The 19,532-nt window shown below is 39.9% G+C and overlaps 1 protein-coding gene across 1 annotated transcript in view; it reads left to right on the top strand.

Moving 5' to 3' along the window:
• The window catches only part of LOC132987074 (collagen alpha-2(V) chain-like), a 45,107-nt gene extending 25,575 nt beyond the window's left edge, over positions 1 to 19,532 (top strand). Inside the window, exons 6-54 of the mRNA XM_061053888.1 lie at positions 45 to 98; positions 1,609 to 1,701; positions 2,065 to 2,136; positions 3,759 to 3,803; positions 3,909 to 3,962; positions 4,169 to 4,222; positions 4,988 to 5,041; positions 5,189 to 5,242; positions 5,482 to 5,535; positions 5,702 to 5,746; positions 5,952 to 6,005; positions 6,146 to 6,190; positions 6,679 to 6,732; positions 6,953 to 7,051; positions 7,266 to 7,310; positions 7,401 to 7,499; positions 7,608 to 7,661; positions 7,788 to 7,895; positions 8,449 to 8,502; positions 8,672 to 8,770; positions 8,890 to 8,943; positions 9,046 to 9,144; positions 9,249 to 9,302; positions 9,422 to 9,475; positions 9,563 to 9,616; positions 9,784 to 9,837; positions 9,978 to 10,022; positions 10,111 to 10,209; positions 11,074 to 11,181; positions 11,476 to 11,529; positions 11,685 to 11,738; positions 12,041 to 12,094; positions 12,226 to 12,279; positions 12,409 to 12,516; positions 12,737 to 12,790; positions 12,968 to 13,021; positions 13,447 to 13,608; positions 14,090 to 14,197; positions 14,324 to 14,431; positions 14,524 to 14,577; positions 14,656 to 14,763; positions 15,015 to 15,068; positions 15,193 to 15,300; positions 15,954 to 16,007; positions 16,132 to 16,239; positions 16,480 to 16,789; positions 17,058 to 17,239; positions 17,462 to 17,704; positions 19,195 to 19,532. Coding sequence (XP_060909871.1) covers positions 45 to 98; positions 1,609 to 1,701; positions 2,065 to 2,136; positions 3,759 to 3,803; positions 3,909 to 3,962; positions 4,169 to 4,222; positions 4,988 to 5,041; positions 5,189 to 5,242; positions 5,482 to 5,535; positions 5,702 to 5,746; positions 5,952 to 6,005; positions 6,146 to 6,190; positions 6,679 to 6,732; positions 6,953 to 7,051; positions 7,266 to 7,310; positions 7,401 to 7,499; positions 7,608 to 7,661; positions 7,788 to 7,895; positions 8,449 to 8,502; positions 8,672 to 8,770; positions 8,890 to 8,943; positions 9,046 to 9,144; positions 9,249 to 9,302; positions 9,422 to 9,475; positions 9,563 to 9,616; positions 9,784 to 9,837; positions 9,978 to 10,022; positions 10,111 to 10,209; positions 11,074 to 11,181; positions 11,476 to 11,529; positions 11,685 to 11,738; positions 12,041 to 12,094; positions 12,226 to 12,279; positions 12,409 to 12,516; positions 12,737 to 12,790; positions 12,968 to 13,021; positions 13,447 to 13,608; positions 14,090 to 14,197; positions 14,324 to 14,431; positions 14,524 to 14,577; positions 14,656 to 14,763; positions 15,015 to 15,068; positions 15,193 to 15,300; positions 15,954 to 16,007; positions 16,132 to 16,239; positions 16,480 to 16,789; positions 17,058 to 17,239; positions 17,462 to 17,704; positions 19,195 to 19,341 — 4,089 coding nt within the window. The 3' untranslated portion in view covers positions 19,342 to 19,532. The remainder of the gene's footprint in view (positions 1 to 44; positions 99 to 1,608; positions 1,702 to 2,064; positions 2,137 to 3,758; positions 3,804 to 3,908; positions 3,963 to 4,168; positions 4,223 to 4,987; positions 5,042 to 5,188; positions 5,243 to 5,481; positions 5,536 to 5,701; positions 5,747 to 5,951; positions 6,006 to 6,145; positions 6,191 to 6,678; positions 6,733 to 6,952; positions 7,052 to 7,265; positions 7,311 to 7,400; positions 7,500 to 7,607; positions 7,662 to 7,787; positions 7,896 to 8,448; positions 8,503 to 8,671; positions 8,771 to 8,889; positions 8,944 to 9,045; positions 9,145 to 9,248; positions 9,303 to 9,421; positions 9,476 to 9,562; positions 9,617 to 9,783; positions 9,838 to 9,977; positions 10,023 to 10,110; positions 10,210 to 11,073; positions 11,182 to 11,475; positions 11,530 to 11,684; positions 11,739 to 12,040; positions 12,095 to 12,225; positions 12,280 to 12,408; positions 12,517 to 12,736; positions 12,791 to 12,967; positions 13,022 to 13,446; positions 13,609 to 14,089; positions 14,198 to 14,323; positions 14,432 to 14,523; positions 14,578 to 14,655; positions 14,764 to 15,014; positions 15,069 to 15,192; positions 15,301 to 15,953; positions 16,008 to 16,131; positions 16,240 to 16,479; positions 16,790 to 17,057; positions 17,240 to 17,461; positions 17,705 to 19,194) is intronic.

Genomic DNA, 19,532 nt, shown 5'->3' with positions numbered 1-19,532 from the left:
ATCACTATCTGAATCTTGTTGTTTCTGTTTGTTCATCACAACAGGGACCTCCCGGCTCTCCAGGAGAGAGGGGAGCTCGAGGAAATAAAGGAAGGCCTGTAAGTCTTATCCACAAGCCTCCACAGACAGAACAGAGAACCTTAATGTCAAACTGTTATCGACTGTCGAAGGACCCCACCTTTGTCATTTAAGTAAAATTTACCAAAACAGTCGATAACAGTTTGTTTTATATTATTATCAACGTCATGGACATCATCAAATTAACCCCTCGCTTCTTTCACTTGATATCATTGAAGTAGAAATGTTTTCATGCAAACCTTAGATAATAATTGTTTTTGTGGTGGATAAATGTCAGTACACAAACAGGTTTAACAGCAGTATTTCAAAATGAATTAGGCTACATAAAACATGAACATTCCTTCAAGGACCACCCACACAGTCCCCCCCGGAGCAACAATAGAATACATTTTCTGCACATTTGAACTAAAAAATAAAAAAACCTGTAGTGGGCCCTGTAGAACCAGAGTGATTAACAAGTTACACTTTAATACAATTAATACAATTTCAAAGTTATATCATCAAAGATATTGTCTCATTCGCTCTGGCTACATTTCTGTGGTTTTATTTCAACACTATATTGAAGGACTAAATAATTAATCCTTGTGGCTTCATGGATCAAACATATTTATATTTTTTAATATATTTTTTAATAAAAATAGTGGAATGCATTATCCTGTTTAAATAATCCACTGGAAGCTTCACTCATCCAGAAGTCACATGACATTTTTGACTTGCTGCATGGGGTCGTGAGAACGAGTCCTGATTAGACAACAAGACTTTAGCAGTCTGTTACAAAGTGGTTCCTATTTTAACAAAGAAGGAAGCTCAAACGAACTTCAACATGTTATGTGCTTTTATGAAAAGTATATGAATCTGTAAGATCAGTAGTGTAGCTGCATTGGAGACAATGAGCCAGGTGTGCTTGTTTGGCCTGATGGCCCCTTTCTCCACTCACAATCTGCAGGCCACATAGAAAGACAATCTACACACCAATCAGGACAACCTCAGGATCAAGCTATCTGAATTGGTCAAAAGAGAAGCAAAATATTTGAATGTGTGTATCATTTATAACTTCTTGGTTCGAGTGCAGGATACTAAATGCCAAAATAATTTAGGATATGTCAGCTTGTTGTATAATTTGCTTTGCAAGCAGAATTCTAGCAGGATGATGAATGAACAGGTCTCTCTGACTGCAGAGGAAGGCAGCATCGAGGGTGATTTATAGAACATAAACCGTGCATTTCCTGCTAAACTGTAAAGGCATGGGTCATAAACCAACATCATTTTTATTTATCATTATACTTTGGAAAGTGGTTTTGGTTTTTCTTTAAAAAGAAAGTAACATTTCCACTAAATATGTTAGTCAAAACAAGTATACCTACGTTTATCTACTACACTGGTTGAATGATGAATGTGTACTTTAGTCTGTGAGTTAACAACAAAACCCCAGCTGTTACAGGATAATGAGTCAGTGTCTGGCTGAGACTATTTTGTTGTAAAATGTTATTTTTAGTAAAGCTAATCAGCTTCTCTCTCTCGGCTCTTTAGGGACTACGAGGCTCTGGAGGTTATGATGGAGAGCCTGGAGTACCAGGTCAGCCTGGGGAACCAGGACCTCCAGGACATCCAACGCACCCAGGAGTGAGTCAAGCACGCCTGCGAAATGCTGCAGAAACACATTTGTACACCTATGCATGTGCTTACATGCACAGAATGCACAAAGACACAACTTAATACCCTCAAGACAGATTGTTAATCAGACAAACCTGAAACCAAAAATACACTTGCAACGACGTCAGCCTTACTCATCCTACATAATGTCAAAAGCATTCACTTCAACCACTTCCACTGATGCAATATTTTTAAAAATATATATAATTCTATCTTTTTTTTGTGTGCATCATTTGTCTCCAAATTTTATTTTAATGTTTTGCCTGTAGGCCATTCTGATGACTGATGGAAACACACTGACTGAACTAAAGTGTGTGTGTTGTTCTCCTGCAGGGCCTGGGATCTGAGATGGCTGGATTATCAGAGGGAAAAATGGGACCTCAGGGCATGTTAACTGGCTCAAGGGTGAGTGGATGTTTACAAAGTATGATTTAACTTAATTTGTCATTGTTTCTTTTCCAGCACAAAAGGACACTATTAGATTACTGGTCTTTTCAGATAAGACTTAGTTTGAATCCAGTTTCCACCTGCAGCTGAGATGAGAGGGACTTTGGCATAAAAAAATAATAATAATAAAGGAACAGTTTTACAAATTTTGCAAATACTGATTTGATCCTCCAATGTTAGAAGGTGTGGTGCTGTCTCAGATGTTTTTTGTGGCAAATTGGGGATCTTTAATCTAATTGAACGTTCTGTAGTTTTTTCATTAGTCAATACTGTAATGCCCTCTTCAATGATGCCTTTCCATAAACTCAAGCAGCACCTAAGAAAGTACCAGTATATAGAAAATGATTGTCAATATACCAATTTTACTTATCTTTGTCTTTTTAACATCAGTGTTAACCAGTTTGAATGTCACAAATGTGCCAAGTTTGCAATTCAGGCCGTTGATTGGAAATAATTAATCTCCTTAAACTGATGACATCACACGTTAGCCTTTTTAGACTTTGGGATGCACCCACCAGAGCTATGAGGAGATAGTAGAATATTTTAAGATGATACTATAGCAAAACATTTATTCATGGAACACTGTTCTTCTATTAAGAACCATCCATCAATCCATTATCTATACCGATTTTCCTGTTTGGGGTCGTGGGGGGCTTGAGCCGATCCCAGATGTCATTGGGCGAAAGGCGGGGTTACACCCTGGACTGTTCGCCAGTCATTTACTGGGCGGACATAGAGACAGACAACACATTCACACCTACGGTAACATTTTTAGAGTTACCAAATAACCTAACGAGTCTTAACAAGACTGTGGGAGGAATCTGGAGTACCAGGAAAGAACCCACACATGCACACGGAGAACATGCAAACTCCACACAGAAACACTCATGTACGACTGGGATTCAAACCAGGAACCCCCAGCCCTCTTCTCTTAACATTGTTACCAAAATATGCAAACTCAAGATCAAGATATTTCAAGTGGTTCAGCTTTAAGCAGGCTGGTTTTTATTGGACTTGGATGAATGAACTTTGTTTTCATTATTAAATACATTTCTACATTTCAATTCACCAGAAACCAACTGCACTAGTTAAGCAGACTGGAATCCGCACATGCTTCGACTTTATGAGCATGAAGCAGAATGATGGATTGATGAATTGGACTGCAAAGATATTTCATAGTTATCGAGATAAGTTAAACGTTCCCTCAAACAGATTGGCATGGTCTTTGCTTATATTCTAGTCAAACGTTAGCAAAATAGCAAAAGATCTGTTGAGTTAGATATCTGTATATCTGTAGATAGATAGATATATTTACTTTATTGATCCCAAACTGGGAAATTGTGGTGTTACAGCAGCAGGTTATCAAACATTTCAGTGTGCTTTGATTTGAAATCAATCAATAATTGAAGGACTCTTGGACTTTCTGTTAGCAGGGTTAAAAAAAATTAACAGCCATATTAATTAATTAAATTAATTATTAATTCCATTTGTGTCTTTGACCTCAGAGGGCAGGTTTAAGTATCTCTGGCCTTTTACTTAATGATGTCCATCATTTGTTTTTGCATCATGTTTGATTTAAGGGGGAGGCTGGAGCCAGAGGACCACCTGGACCAAACGGCACACCTGTAAGTCCACAGCAAGCTTTGAAACAGGGAAATTACTAAAAGCGATTTGATTTTGTTTGTTTTGCCCGATCTGTCTCTTTTAAACATTTCCCTCAATCCGCATAGGGTCATGCTGGAACACAGGGACCTCCTGGAGAAGTCGGTGATCCAGGACACATGGTGAAACTTCATTCTTTTGTACACTTTTTTTATACACATGGTCAGATTAGTAATTCACTTCCTCTGGTAGAGGCTTAAAAGAGAGAAACAACACCTAAACACTCATCAATGAAGCTCATTAGATTTTAATTGTATTGGGATGGATTTGTTGTTTTGCAGAATGTTTAAAATCTGACTTCTTTTGTTTGCTTGTTTGTTTGTTTTAGGGAACATCTGGGCAGAGGGGACCTGAGGGCCCTCCAGGGAAACCAGGTGAAGATGTAAGTAAGATCTCGGAACCTCAAAATGTAATATAACAAAGAGTAAGGTCTTTTACCTGCTCTTTTGTAAAGTGCCTTGAGATAACATTTGTTATGATTTGTTGCTAAACAAATACAGATTGATTGACTGACTGATTGATTGATTGATTGATTGATTGATTGATTGTTTAATTGTTTGATTGAAAATGTCAGACGTTACATGTTTAAAAGTTACTCTCCACACAATCAAAACATAAAAATCATTGTAGAAAAGTTGAGTTTAAATCTGTTACACCATGAAGCAAACAGGCCTGAATACTTTCCTTACATTGTGGATTGGAACATCCTGGACATGCATGATGATTACATGTAGATTTACAGTGAAGCCACAGACGTTAACTAAACCATCAGATCGTTGTTATAATGAGGTATCAGAAGTGACCTTCACATACTTTGTTTTTCATGTCAAACTGACAGACCGCTGAGCCTCCCTTTGAATCGACTACATTAAAATAATTAATTTGTTTAGCACTTTTCTTTGATTTCCTGTCAGGGGCTAATAAGGGGAAAAAAAAGACTGAACATTATTGTCCAACAACGTGAGAAAATGAAAGCCCAATGCATTTATAATAGGCCATCAGCATGTGTGCATTATCCTAAAATCTTGATAATTAACTACAAACAAATGAAAACACTTAATAGCCATATCTATCAGATCCAAGCTATGGACCCGTAATGTTTGTCACATATGAAGGTTTTTGAAATGAATTTCTTATTCCCCCACAGGGAGAGTCGGGCACATCAGGAAATAGTGGAGAAGTTGGATTCCCTGGATCAGCTGTAAGCTTATGGACCTCTACACCTCCATCACTTAACTGAACACAATGTATCTTCTGTCTGTTGTTCAGGATGAAGTTTGATGATGTGTGTAATTGGTGCATCTATAGTTTGAATAACTAACCCTTGTTTTTATTTGACACATTTCAGGGATCCAGAGGATTTCCAGGAACTCCTGGACCTCCTGGGCTGAAGGGTCACAGGGTGAGTTTAGTTCATTGACACTTTGGCAGCTAAGTTACATAAATCGAAAGTATCAATGGCATCTCCTTTACAATGTTTTCTGTCTCTTGACTTGGTTGCTACACTACAGTTTATTGCAAACCTGTGCATGAAAGTGGTTTCACCTTATTTTAATGTTTTCTACTGTTCTGTTATCATTTGATACGGGTTCAGCTGCATAGACAGAAATGTTTACAGTGTTTTCCTGTTTTTGTTCTTAGGGTCACGGTGGACCTATTGGCCAAAAAGGTGAACATGGAACTGTTGGATCCAAGGTATAAATCAAATTTGAAGCAAAACATAGATTGTATTTGTTGTTTGGTTGGCAGATTTCTTACTGTTAGACTCAAGTGCCTCCTTTGCCAAAAGGACTTTGAGACATCATGCCGTGTCATATGGCTATATTGTGAAACTAAACTTGTACCTTTTGTTGTTTTCCAGGGTGCTACAGGCCCCTCTGGTCCAATGGGAGCACCTGGACCCATGGTAAGATATATTCAGAAAATGTAAGTTTCCAATGGTTTTGAAAGATTTCAATACCCACTGAATGGTCAAGGGTATCTGACACTCTTTAGTTGTTGAAGCGACCCATGCACTTTTATATTGTTTGTTATGCTTTTTTCTAATCTCCTCTTTACTGAAGGTAAATCATGAGTAAGACTTGCTCACTGTTGACTTTTGTGTGGAACAGGGTCCTGCTGGGATGCCAGGGGAGAGAGGACGCTCTGGACCTGGCGGTATAGCTGTAAGGATGATACTATCATTTTCTGTCTGTCACAGATTTTGAAAGAAATGGCTGGTTTTAAAAAGGGACACCATTTTGTTCTGACATCACAGTTTAACTGTAATTTATAAATTAAAGTGTTTTTTTTATTATTATTATAGGGAAAGCGTGGTCCACCTGGTAACGTCGGGAAACCTGGTCCAATGGTAGGTGTTTTACCCTTTTGGATTTGTACACTCATGTTACCATCTTTAGGCACATTTCCACCAAACGTTTCTGGGACTTTTAGTACTAGGAGTTACGTTTAATGGAGTAAGGGATTAAAAGGTTCAACCAATTGTTGTTTGCATCCTTTTTAAGCGTCTATAGACCTTTGAAGATAAGATACAATTCAACCTACTGACATGTGAAGGATGCTTCTGAATGCTGCTAAATGACCTAATATCAGAAATATTCCAAACTACAAGTCCCCCCCAAGTCCCTCTTTAATAAACTACTATCACCCATAACTGGGACATTTTGGGGGTATCCTTGATTTTGATGATTCAGACCCTTGTTTCCACAAATTTCACATTGCAGCCCTTGTTCCTTGATGAAAGTTCCTGCAGTGGAAATGCAGTCTAATATATTTAGCATAGACTAGCATTTGGGTTGATGTATTAAAGTTTAATTGTATTTTTTGGTTATTTAACAGGGTCCCTTGGGTCTCAGTGGACCATCTGGATATCCTGGATCACCAGGAATGAAGGTAAGGACCGTAAACAACCCTTATGCTATATGTGCATTCTAAAGGACTCTTATACTGTCTATTGAATTGAATATGTATAATTGTTTTTTTTTATAAATCAAATTATAATACTCACTTATCTGATACGTTTTCAATTGGCACATTTTAACTGGATACAAACCAAACCAATGTACCTGTATCATATTTCTGTATAGTAACTTTACTTGGTGAACCTTCACAGGGACAACCTGGCCCCACAGGAGTCCGTGGTCCAGAGGGCCCCCAGGGACAGAGAGGAGAGACCGGTCACCTTGGCAGGGCTGGACCAGTTGGCCTCAGGGTAAATAACTTACTTTACTTACACATAACCAACAGAAACGTAATAAGTATGTGCCTAACAAAGCAACTTATTTATCAAACTGGTCAAGATTATTCTTGTAGTTGTATGGTATTCTTTCACAGGATAGTTGGCTAAAGGTTATCACAGAACAGTACTTGTCAACATGCTTCTCAGTGTTCTGCTATGATGATCTAAATGTCATTTCGTCTTATAGGGAGTCATGGGTACAGATGGTGGCCCGGGTGCCAAAGGACCAGTGGTATGTTCTCAGTAAATTATTTAAAACTCATCAAGTATTTAAAATAAGGATACTTAAGAGGTCACATATAACATGACTGACTCTCCACAGGGTAATCTTGGCCCACAAGGTCAAGGTGGCCATCTTGGACCTGCTGGTCCACCGGGACCCCAGGGAAGCACTGGTCAGCCTGGGATCAAAGGAACACTGGTAAAGCAGCTTTAAATTTGAAAAATTATTGCATTTATGCCTGGCATCATTTTTATAGTCAACTCTTGCCGTTTAGGGAACTCATGCTTTTACACTTTTCTGCGACAGGGAGATGTTGGTGTGCCAGGATTCAAAGGAGAAGCTGGACCCAAAGGAGAACCTGTAAGTTTGAAATACATCTGAAGAACCAACAAGATCTTACTTCTATTGAACAAGAAAATGAAGCGTTATCTAGGTAAGTGAACCTGCTTTTATATAATTTTCTGTGGGGTTTTGTCAATGTTCTAGGGTCCTCCAGGATCCCAAGGAGTGATTGGACCTCAGGGTGAAGAAGGAAAGCGAGGACAACGCGGTGACTCTGGCTCTGTCGGCCCTGCAGGCCCCTTTGGAGAGAGAGTAAGTCAGCATTCTGGCTCCAAATGTAACTGCTATCTGCAACATATCTGCACTTTAAAAGCAAAGGATATGTAATGAATGGGAGGAAGAGAATGAATCATTTAGGGACAAATTGAGCACTCATGGTATATGTGTGAAATTGGCAGTTTCTATTCATGCATGTCACAGGTAACATGTGGTTAAGTGGTATGGCAATGGCTGACACCAACAACTCATTGCAAAAAGGTTGGGGGTCTGAATCTCAGGCCGCCATGGCCTTTCTGCATGGAGTTTGCAAGTTCTTCATGTCTGTGTAGCCTTTGGACTTCTGCCACAGTCTAAAAGTTAGGTGAACTTGATAATCCAAATTGCCAACAGATTTCAAAGACTCAAAACAATTTAAAGCTTGGATGATGAATAGTGGATGTCCCTCTTGTAATTTGCGGAGAAGTCCAGATTCAAATGTTTCTGTTGACGGAACTTCAATTCTGAATTTGTAAATGGTTTCTTAACTACAATTATTTCCAATCTTTGTTGGATAAATAACATGATATGGTTTCTAACTAACTTTTAGGGATCTCCTGGTAACAGAGGATTCCCTGGTGCTGATGGCATGCCAGGACCCAAGGTATGTATATTTTAGACTCAGAAGTTGTTCTACTGCTGTTTATTTGAATACATTATTTAAACAAACGAGGCAATATAATTTGGAAGCACAGTAGCATTCAGATTGTGCATGGGTTTGTGTCCTGGGCATTTTGATTGGCACTCAAATATCTTATCTTGTTTTTTTTAAGGGTGCCCTAGGAGATCGTGGAACATCTGGACCACATGGGCCCAAAGGCTCACTAGGAGACCCTGGTCGTACAGGAGAGGCTGGTCTACCAGGTGCAAGGGTAACACTGAACATCTTTATATCCAGCTTTAATCTCTACCAATTATATTATCAAATGCATTCTGTTCATGTCCATATCCAACATTTCCATTGCATGTTCATTTTATCTCTCCATCCTAGGGTCTCACTGGTACCCCTGGAGTCCAGGGAGCAGAAGGAAAGCCAGGTCCACTGGTAGGTTACTGTGCTCAATTACATTAACACTACTGGATTTTAGGTTTTAGGTTATGATAACTGAAAAAACATGATTCAGACAAAGTTTGGTTTCCTTTGTAGGGTGCCGCAGGTGAAGATGGTCGTCCAGGCCCTGCAGGGTCCATTGGAAACAGAGGACCAGCAGGAACCATGGGAGTGCCAGGCCCTAAAGGATTTAACGTAAGACTTTCAGAGTCCCTCAAAGTTCTGCACGTATAATTCTTCCAGTCAATCCATTTATTTCCTGTTTTATTACTAATTAAAAATAATACTTTCAACTCAAGGGTGACCCAGGAAAGACAGGTGAACAAGGATCTGCAGGAGTAGCTGGTCAGAGAGTGAGTACTGTTTTTTGAAGGTTGTACACTTCAACATTAATGGGAAAAAAAGGCATGTGCTTTATGATTCACAAAGTAAGCACAGCAATAATATAACATAAATAACATTTTGTCTTTAGGGTCCTCCTGGAAAAGATGGAGAAGTTGGCCCTGCTGGACCCCCTGGCCCTGCTGTAAGAGTCTTATTTCTCTATTGTAACATTAAATGCATTTTTACCTGCAATCATAAATGACTGAGACATTTCATTTTCATCTCAAAGGGTGTCGCAGGAGACAGAGGAGAGCAGGGACCTCCAGGTGTAAATGGATTTCAGGTGGGTAAAAGATATTTGGCAATAAGCCGTGAGAAAGTTGCAATACCTAATTGCTGCCTTTGATGCATTTGATGTGAAAAATGTAACAGTATACAACTTATATTGAGACCTTGATGTGACAGGAAGAAGGCTTATAATGGTTATATTGGATTATCTTGTGTTCTTAGGGTCTGCCTGGAAATCAAGGCCCTCCAGGAGAATCCGGAAAACCAGGCGACCAAGTGAGTGTGACAAAAAGCTAGAAATGAAGCTTGGACCAACTTCTTTTCAATTTGTACTTCTATCTTTAAACCATCATTAAATCCTTTGAATTGACATACATTCCATATCAATAAGAGATGTTTTTATTTATTTATTTAAGGGTATTCCTGGAGAGCTGGGTGCTGTGGGCCAGATTGGACCACGGGTAAGTTCATTTCAATCCACTACATTCTGTAGTTTAGTTAAATTCCTAAGTAAGATTGAATCTGATGGGTTTGGGTTTTCTTCCACAGGGAGAGCGAGGAATCCCTGGGGAGAGAGGAGAGCTGGGTTCAACTGGTCTGCAGGGGCCTAAGGGGATCCCTGGTGCACCCGGTCCTGATGGTCCAAAGGTACCAAGTGGAGACATCACTTATATGTACAGCAATGCAAAACCATTCAAAACATAATGAGACTGATAAGGTCATGTGACTCATACAGCCAATGACTGGAGTAAAGAGGCCAAAGCTACAGTACAGTAATTAGTATTAAAACAGTATGAGGTATATTACGATAATTTTGTAAATGTGATGTTACAGCATATAATACACATTCAGTGTTTTATGCATATATACTTGGATTTTTTAAAAAACATTTTACTTGTAGTGCTATACCCCAAAACACTGATTTGTAAATCAGAGGGAAATCTACAATATAATATGTTACAAATACATTGAATAGAATTGTAATATTTTATGTTTGGTACATTTATTTATTTGATATAAAAATACACAAGTCCACTCTGGTGAAGTTGTGGCAAAAAAGCGTATAAAAGATTCTTTGTGAAGTACTTTGAAAGTTTTAATTAAAATTATGATCAAATACGCACATTTTTATTTTATAGTCTATTTGACACAAAATGTGATAGTCTCGGGTATGCAGGTGTTTATTTAAATGCTTACAGCCTATATTTACAAGGTTTCAGGACATACTAATTTACATGTATGGTGTCACCTGAAATTAAAAGATGTGAAACTTCCTTAAAATAAAATGCATCTGAGGGAAACAAGAGGCTTTGCAAGATACAAAATACATGTCATTTCAGTTCATGCTACAAACACAACGAAAACACAGCTCCAAGGTATGACCCGGAAAATAGTTTGTCAAGGATCATAAGTACTATTGGTTGGCAGTCCTAGGATTAAAAACTGTTGCACTTCAACATATGTCTAAGATTTAATAATGAATCCTGCTCACTTCTGTGTTTGTCACTGCAGGGTAGTCCTGGTCCCCCTGGTGCACTTGGTGATGTTGGTCCCCCAGGTCTTCAAGGAATGCCAGGAGAGAGGGGCATCTCTGGCCCTCCTGGGCCCAAAGGTGACAGAGTAAGTCAATCATTATCTTCTTCTTTTATGCTCACAACTCATGAATGTATTTTATAGTACGCATATATTGCAACAATACTCCGAAACTTGTAGTATCTTGGCTACAAATTGGGTTAACATAAATGGTTGCAAAACCGCATAATCAACCAATTTGTTTAATTGGAAATTCACTTACATAATCTTTGGAAGACGTAGACATTGTTATGTTAGAATCAACAAGTCTGATATTGAATTAAATGTAAGAAGTTGTTACCAAATGATGACTGCCAATAACAGTGATTTTCTTTTTTACAGGGAGCGATTGGTGAGAAAGGATCAGAAGGCACAGCTGGAAATGACGGTGCTAGAGTAAGCAAGCTATCTGTACTTATTCTGTTCAAATGTTAGACTAAAAAAAGAAGGAGAAAGGAGTATTAGTGCACATTTGAGACTTGTCAGGGCTTGTTCAGTCATGTTGGATTGCCTCTGTGATCTCCAACCAACATTATGCACTCTGTCAACAGGGAACCCCGGGTCCTGTCGGCCCACTCGGACCTGCTGGGCCCAGCGGAGAGAAGGTAGAGAGTGTTTTCTTTCTGACACACATTCAAAGGCTGATTTTGTTAGATTGGTTCAAGGCTGAGACAAGTTGTGTTCTAGGAAAGTGTCAATTCCCAGGATGCCTACTATGCTGTTAATCCTTCAGCTTCTTGTGTTCTTGGCTGTGTTCGATGGCATGTTGCAGCATGTGAAGGACAGTCTTTGGCTCACATTGCCTTGCAAAAGTGAAAAAAAAACAACCTGGAAGGAATATTGGAAGAACAGGCTCAATGAATTATTTTAGAAATTACTGTGTGAGTAACTTGTGATATCTTTACAGGGAGAACCTGGACCTAAGGGGCCAGGTGGACCTCCAGGATCCAGAGGAGTGCCAGTGAGTAGACCTACTCAATATTTTTTCTAACTAGTTAACCTTTTTAATTTATGGTCAAACTGCTGTTCCAGTATGTGCTGATTTCATTAGAACTCCTTATCACCTATGTTTGTCTTTGTTGTTTGTTACAGGGGGGAAGAGGTGACCCTGGTCCCATTGGTAGTGTTGGATTTGCTGGAACTCCTGTAAGTGCTATCTCTGGCTTTGAATGTCAAAATGATGATTTATAGATCTTAATAGTGATCCATAATGGGAATTTAAAAGGTTAATTTACAAATTCAACTGGTTTTGATGTATTTTATTATTTTTCATAGGGCCCTGATGGTCAACCTGGAGTCAAGGGAGAGCCTGGAGAGCCAGGCCAGAAAGGAGATGCTGGATCACCAGGACCTCAAGGCTTGTCTGGTGCTCATGGGCCGCCTGTAAGTTGTTACAGAATAAGAATGCTGTCTTATAAATTAGTTTTAAAGTAGTTGTTCTTGTAATTGTGCTCTATATACTGAAAAGTGTCATCAGTTGTACTTTTTTGTGGTCCAGCCTGAATGTTTTAGCGCATTTATTCCTGCAGAAAATAAGCATTTTTCACTCTTTTGGAAGTATTCCTGTTGATAAGTGTTTTCTAATAAAGCTTTGTTTTCATAGGGGCCAACTGGTGTTGCTGGGCTGAAAGGCGGACGAGGAACTCAGGGTGCACCAGTAAGATCAGTTTAAATTACTTATTGTGAATATGATATTATATTCAGATCAATATAACACTGTTGACTGTCATAACACAAACGCTATATGTCTCTTAATTCAAACATTAGCTAATACATTCTGTTCAAAAACCTGCCATAGAGTATGTGATGATCTTGTATAATTTTCCTCTTAAAGGGCCCCACTGGTTTCCCTGGATCTGCAGGGAGAGTTGGTCCTCCGGGTCCCACTGTGAGTACTACCCCCAGTCTGTAATTGTCATATGTTAAGGTCACCATGTGAAAATACAACCAGAATGTGTTATATGTCCCTTACTATGTACGTTAAATACTCTGTTGTATGGATGGTTTGGAAAACAAAACCAATATTAATGACCTTAAACTAAAAAAATATGTATCACTAAAAACTTGACTTCGCTGAAGGGTTTTCATGCAGCATCTTTTAAAAGTTAAAAGCAAGCGATCAAACAATCCTCACACTTTATGTAGTCATTGGCCAGGTCTGCATGCAACAAGTGTCTAATTTTGAGAACCTATAAACACTAACTTTTTACAAGTGGAAGGATTGTATTTTACATCACATACTTTTTTTTTTAAACAACCATAACACTGTAGAGCTAGATGCACCCAATTCATGACCTCTTCCGTTCCTTACAGGGCCCGCTTGGAGAGCCCGGACCCATTGGAGCACCTGGGAAAGAAGGTCCTGCTGGTCTTCGCGGAGACCACGGACCCCCTGGAAGACAAGGAGAACGAGGACCAGCAGGACCAGTAGGAAGCCCCGGAGACAAAGGGGACTCTGGAGAGGACGGACCCACGGTAATCTGATTTTATTCTTTTGATATAATTCTTTTATTAAACTTTCTGAATTGGAATATATTAGTATTGTCTTCAACCAGCGTCTGTTGATTAGATAAAACTGATGAGGTAATTTCTTTCATTTGCAGTAATAATATTTGAATTGATTAAATATAGACTGCTCTGTAGCCTTAATGTGAAGAAAAACAGTCACAGTGTTTCAGTTAAACAGAAGCTTGTGTTCTTTTAATGATTCCCTGCACATTTATTATCTTCTGTGGCTGTTTGTAACTCTGAATGTTTATTGACGCCTCTCTAAGTTGCTGGTTAAGTGTGGTGTACAAAAAGGAGGGACTTCCTGATGACATTTTGAAATAAAGGCTGACCTGTTAGAAAGTTCGAGATTCGCATCTTGAGGCGTTTATTTGTGAAAGCCAGAGCTGATAAACCGGTTTATCATTTTTATTATAATAGTTATTAATCTACATATGTGTGGCTTTAGGGTCCTGATGGTCCTCCAGGTCCAGCTGGAACTACAGGACAGAGAGGCATTGTGGGTCTTCCTGGTCAGAGAGGAGAGCGCGGGATGCCAGGCCTTCCAGGACCTGGGGTATGTACTTTTCTTCAGTCTTGATTCTGCTGCTCATGAAATCCTTTCGTAATCTCATGCAATGAACACATTCAAGTGTGTGTGTTGTGGAACAGTTGTTTTAGTGTCATGTTTCTTCTTCTTTAGGGTCCACCAGGAAAACAAGGATCCACCGGAACACCTGGAGATAAAGGCCCTCCAGGACCAGTTGGTTCTCCTGGGTTAAACGGACCTCGTGGTGATCCTGGTCCTGATGTAAATACGAATGATAATCTTTCTTGTTGTTCTCAAATGACTTCACTTGAGTTTCTCTTTAAAGTGTTTAATGTCTCTTATCTGGTCCTCAGGGCCCTGCAGGGTCTGATGGTCCTCCAGGCAAAGATGGAGTTCTTGGACAGCGGGTAAGAGCAACAAAGATGCTGAAAAGTCACTTAAGATTTGTGTTTTTTCTGGGCGTTTAACAGATGTTTCTTTTGTAGGGAGACCGTGGAGATTTTGGTCCAGAAGGTATGGTTGGTCCTCAGGGACTTCCCGGCCCTCCAGGTCCTGTTGGAGCACCAGGTGATGCTGGAAGAAGAGGAGAGGCTGTGAGTGGACTTTTTTGTTTTCCTGCTTCTGTTTCTCCTGGAATGTCCTGCTCTTTGTGTTTCTGTGAGTCCATCAGCAGGACACAAGGCGGGTAACAGTCTTAAAGCTGTGAACACGTGATTTGAGCTCTGAGGGCGTGCTGAGACTTGAATGACTTTATACGAGGTGCTAACAGTGATGGGTTTGGCTTTAAGAAGGAGTTGGACAGTTTTCTAGTGCTGGCTTCCTAATGATTAAACTGCTTTTCCAGGGCTCAAGAGGACCTGTTGGCCCACCTGGCTCAGCTGGAAAGAGAGGACTAGTGGTGAGTCTTTGTAGGATTTTTTTTTGCAGTAGATCATCAGTCAGCATTACCCCAGAAGAACCAAGTATAAACCCTCAAATTTCCAAAGATGTATCAATAAATGTTTCAAATCTCTCTAACTCAGGGACCTCAAGGACCAAGAGGAGATAAGGGTGACCTTGGAGATCATGGAGAGAGGGGACAGAAGGGTCATCGTGGCTTCACTGGTCTGCAGGGTCTTCCTGGACCTCCAGTAAGTCCCTGTGGTGCTAAATTTAAATGATGCCAAACCTGTTTTAAATGCTAATGCAAATTAATTCACAGATTTTTTTCAGTGCTGTTGACTTCTTTGAACATAGTTTTCTGTACTTAACCATAATAAGAATGTAAGTAATGTTTCACCAAAGAGTCTTCTATGAGTGCAGTTTTTTAATTATTTCACAACTTAAAAGACAAACATGCGTCTTCATCGCTGCAGCCATGGCCTAAGCCCTCATAGAAACTAAAGGCTAATACCAGATGACTGACTTAATGAACAACTTTGGGGAAAAAATGTATGAAGCTTACATTTTTTGTAATCAAAAGTTGAACCCTCACAATCTGAGATTATCTGATCATCAAGTCTGTGTGGGTGTAGTTTAGTAATTTCAGTTTGACACTGGTGACAACATCACAAACGATTGTACATCTGACATCAGGTTTGGATTTACATATTGTTATATCTTGATGAGGTCATGAGAGCATGCGTTTCATGGCCATCTGTGTAATTTGTTCCTTTAGTTTTTAAAATTAATTTGAATATACAAAGACTGTATTAAACATAAAATAGTAAAGGAACACAAGCAGTCAAAAGATTGTGTTGCATTATGTAATAGTGTCTAATAGATACAAACCTGTTGCTTTTAGGGTACCACAGGTGAGCAGGGAGCTCCAGGAATCGTTGGACCAGGCGGGCCGAGGGTAAATACTACAATTTCATTTGTTTCTTAAGATTCTTACGAAAATGTTTTATAAGGACGAAACATCTTATATACTTAAGTGTATTGTCTGCATTCTAATTTAATGTTTAACTGATATGATTTAGGGGCCTCCTGGACCTATTGGACCTCCTGGAAAAGAAGGATACATTGGTCTGCCCGGACCCATGGGACCTCCTGGAACTCGTGGACTCAGCGGAGAAATTGGACCCGAGGTACTTTCTTAAAATAAAAAGAGGAAGTTCTTATTAGAGTGTTTGAGATGAACTCATGAAAAGAGAACATTATATCAGTATGAAAAGCAAAAAAACAGTGCTTACAGGCAAAAAAAAGTGTCAGACTGTCATTCAGTTGTTGAACATCAATTAAACAGATGTTCAGGAAATAGAGATCAGGGTTAAAAAAAATAATAATAAGGAAATATTTTATAAAACCTGCTACTTCTTAAACCTCAGGGCCCTCCAGGAGAGTCTGGACCCGCCGGCCCCCCTGGTCCCCCAGGACCCCCCATGGCTGCTATGGATGACCTGTTCGGCGGCCTTCACGATTACGACTCTGGCCCTCCTCCTCCTCCTGAGTTCAGCGAGGACGAGGCTCTGCCCAGCAGCAACTCCTCCACCATCTTGGCCGTGGACCCCGGCGTGCAGGCCACCCTGAAGGCCCTCAGCAGCCAGATCAACAGCATGAAGAGCCCCGACGGCAGCAAGAAACACCCAGCCAGGACCTGTGACGACCTGAAGAGGTGCTACCCCATGAAGAAGAGCGGTGAGTACGCTTTCTAACCTCATATTTCTCCTCCTGTCCTCTATCTTATTACTCTCTTACATAAACTGCTATTTTCCTGTTTATCCTTCCAGTGCTTTAAAATCTGGAAATATTATCAGGGCAAAGTTTTGAACTGTCAACTAGACTTAATTATATGCAATAAAACAGAATTAATTTACTGTTGCAGACACAGCAGCTGCAGAATAAATCAAAAAGAGCCATTCATCCAAATGTTTGCGTACAGAATGCTGATGATGTTGTTGTGCAGGTGAGTACTGGGTGGATCCAAACCAAGGCAGTGTGGAGGACGCCATCAAAGTGCACTGCAACATGGACTCCGGAGAGACCTGCATCTCTGCCAACCCGGCCAGCATTCCTCGTAAAGTGTGGTGGAGCGCTTCCAGGAACAAACCTGTGTGGTTCGGAGCTGACATCAACAGTGGAACACATGTGAGCACTCAAGAGTTGTTGTGATGGGGGAGCAAAGGAAGCAGGGCTGTGAAGACGCAGTGAAGTTGTTAAAGACTTCATAATGTGAAAAAATGTGTTCTTGCTCCTAAAGAAGAATAACTGACAACTGAGTTATACCTTTTTGTATACCTGTACTGTTTCTTGTTTGACTGATGATTTTTCTCGCTTTTGTATTGATTGTTTCTTTTTTTGTTTCCCTAGTTCGCTTATGGCAACAAAGAGCAGCCGGCTAACTCGGTCACAGTTCAGATGACTTTCATCCGCCTGCTCTCCAAAGAGGCCTCCCAGACCATCACCTACCACTGCAAGAACTCAGTGGGCTACAAGGACGAGAAGAATGGCAACTACAAGAAAGCTGTGATCCTTAAAGGCTCCAACGACCTGGAGCTCAAAGCAGAGGGAAACAACCGCTTCAGATACACAGTGGTGGAGGACTCCTGCTCGGTAGGTTCCAATATTTACTCGGCTCACATATTTATCTTTAAGGCTGACAGCATTCATCTTTATTTTTACATGTCTCAATACATCTCATGAAGTGACCAATGAGTTAGTGACTCTCTAAAAACCTTCTGACAATTTAATCTTCACCAAAAGTTCTACATGTATTTTAATTAAACTTCATTGTTTCAATATGTTGAGTTGTATCTAAATAAGTATACTGTGGGTTGTAGCTGACAAAGCTCCTCATTCCTTTTTTTCATTTTAAAGCTCTTGTCAGGAACTTTCAGTTTAAGTCGGTTTTGGCGCCCCCTGTGGACAAAGCTGTGCATTGTATCCCTTGTCCTGTACATTTGCAGGAACCAAAACAATCTCATCCTGTTTTTTTTCATGGTCAAATGGATCACATGCTTTGAATCTCTGCAGTGGAAAATGTAGACTAAGACAGTTATTCACTGTGTCTGACACTTACCCCACTACAGTGGTTACAGCCATGAAAAGATTACTATAAGAAAATGATCGGTCTTGTTTATGGTCTTGTTTGCTTTTTTAATTCGCGAAGAGGCTGTGTTATCACCTTTAAAACTATTCAAAGGTGTAGGGAGTGGGATTTAGCGGCATCTGGTGGTGAGGTTGCAGAGTGTCGCTGATAAAAATTGCTCCCCGCACTCTTAAACTATTTCTTGTTCTGGAGGAGACAAAACCAGAAAGTAAAGACAGAGAGATGGGACTAGAACAGCTGCAGTATTACAATTCTACTACAATTCTACAATTGACTTAGCAGACGCTTTTATCCAAAGCGACGTACATCAGAGAGTAAGTACAACACAAGGGAACAATGTCAGTAAGAGCAAACGATCAGCTTTGAGTCCGATTGGACACACAGATGCTGACAGGCATTGTAAAGCACAACATTGACGGCAGTTCTTGAGAGCTCTAATCAGTATAGAAACCATCTTATAAGTCGTCGTTATCAAACAATAGTTATAGTGAATCTACAGGAAAAAAAAGTTATAGTTAGTTATAAAATAATAGTTATTATTATATAGTTTCATTTATTGTTCACAGCTTTCAGTGCTGCCACCAAGTGGCTGAAAATTAAATGTTTGCCTTTTTAAAAAGAATAGTAAAACAATGCACATGTTGGGGAATATTTCAGCAACTGGTTCATCCAAATTCTGTACTCTGATTGGTTAAGGCCTGCAGGATAGCCTAATAACATACAATGAATCTACTCGGCTTTGGATCAACATTCATTATAATGTTCAGTCCTGGTTTTGGTCTTTTCATGGGATTTGTTGATGACAAAAAGGAGAAAGGGTCTAGTGCAAATGTAAGAAAACTTGTCTCTGAAATCAGTGGCCATACTTGTTTTATATTTAGTTGCCTTCAGGCCAAGAACGTCTTGGAAATTGTGTTTAAAATTTCATTAAGAGAACAACGGAAGAGATCAGTTGAGTTCAAATCTAAACTCCTTTCTTGTTTTTCTTTCACAGCAAGCAAATGGCCGGTGGGGCAAGACAGTGTTTGAGTACAGGACACAGAAAACAGCAAGACTTCCTATTGTGGACATTGCCCCCGTGGACATTGGTGGCTCGGATCAAGAGTTCGGCGTCGACATCGGGCCCGTGTGCTTCTTGTAAAACCGTCAGCAGGGACGCATGGAGGAGAATCCTGAGACTATTGAACTAGCAAGCTGACGCGATCAGCCACATTGTACATACGAGTACTGAGGACTATTGTGGCCCTGTGGCAAGATATTTATTGTGCCTTCAACCCAGATCAAGACATCGAAGATTTGTAAGTTAGGATGAATGTTTGAAATTGACTTAAA

The sequence above is a fragment of the Labrus mixtus genome, chromosome 13 (assembly GCF_963584025.1).
Source record: "Labrus mixtus chromosome 13, fLabMix1.1, whole genome shotgun sequence".
Classification (NCBI taxonomy): Eukaryota; Metazoa; Chordata; class Actinopteri; order Labriformes; family Labridae; genus Labrus; species Labrus mixtus.
The sequence above is the reverse complement of the archived record's forward strand: the minus strand, read 5'-3'. Positions and strand labels throughout refer to the sequence as shown.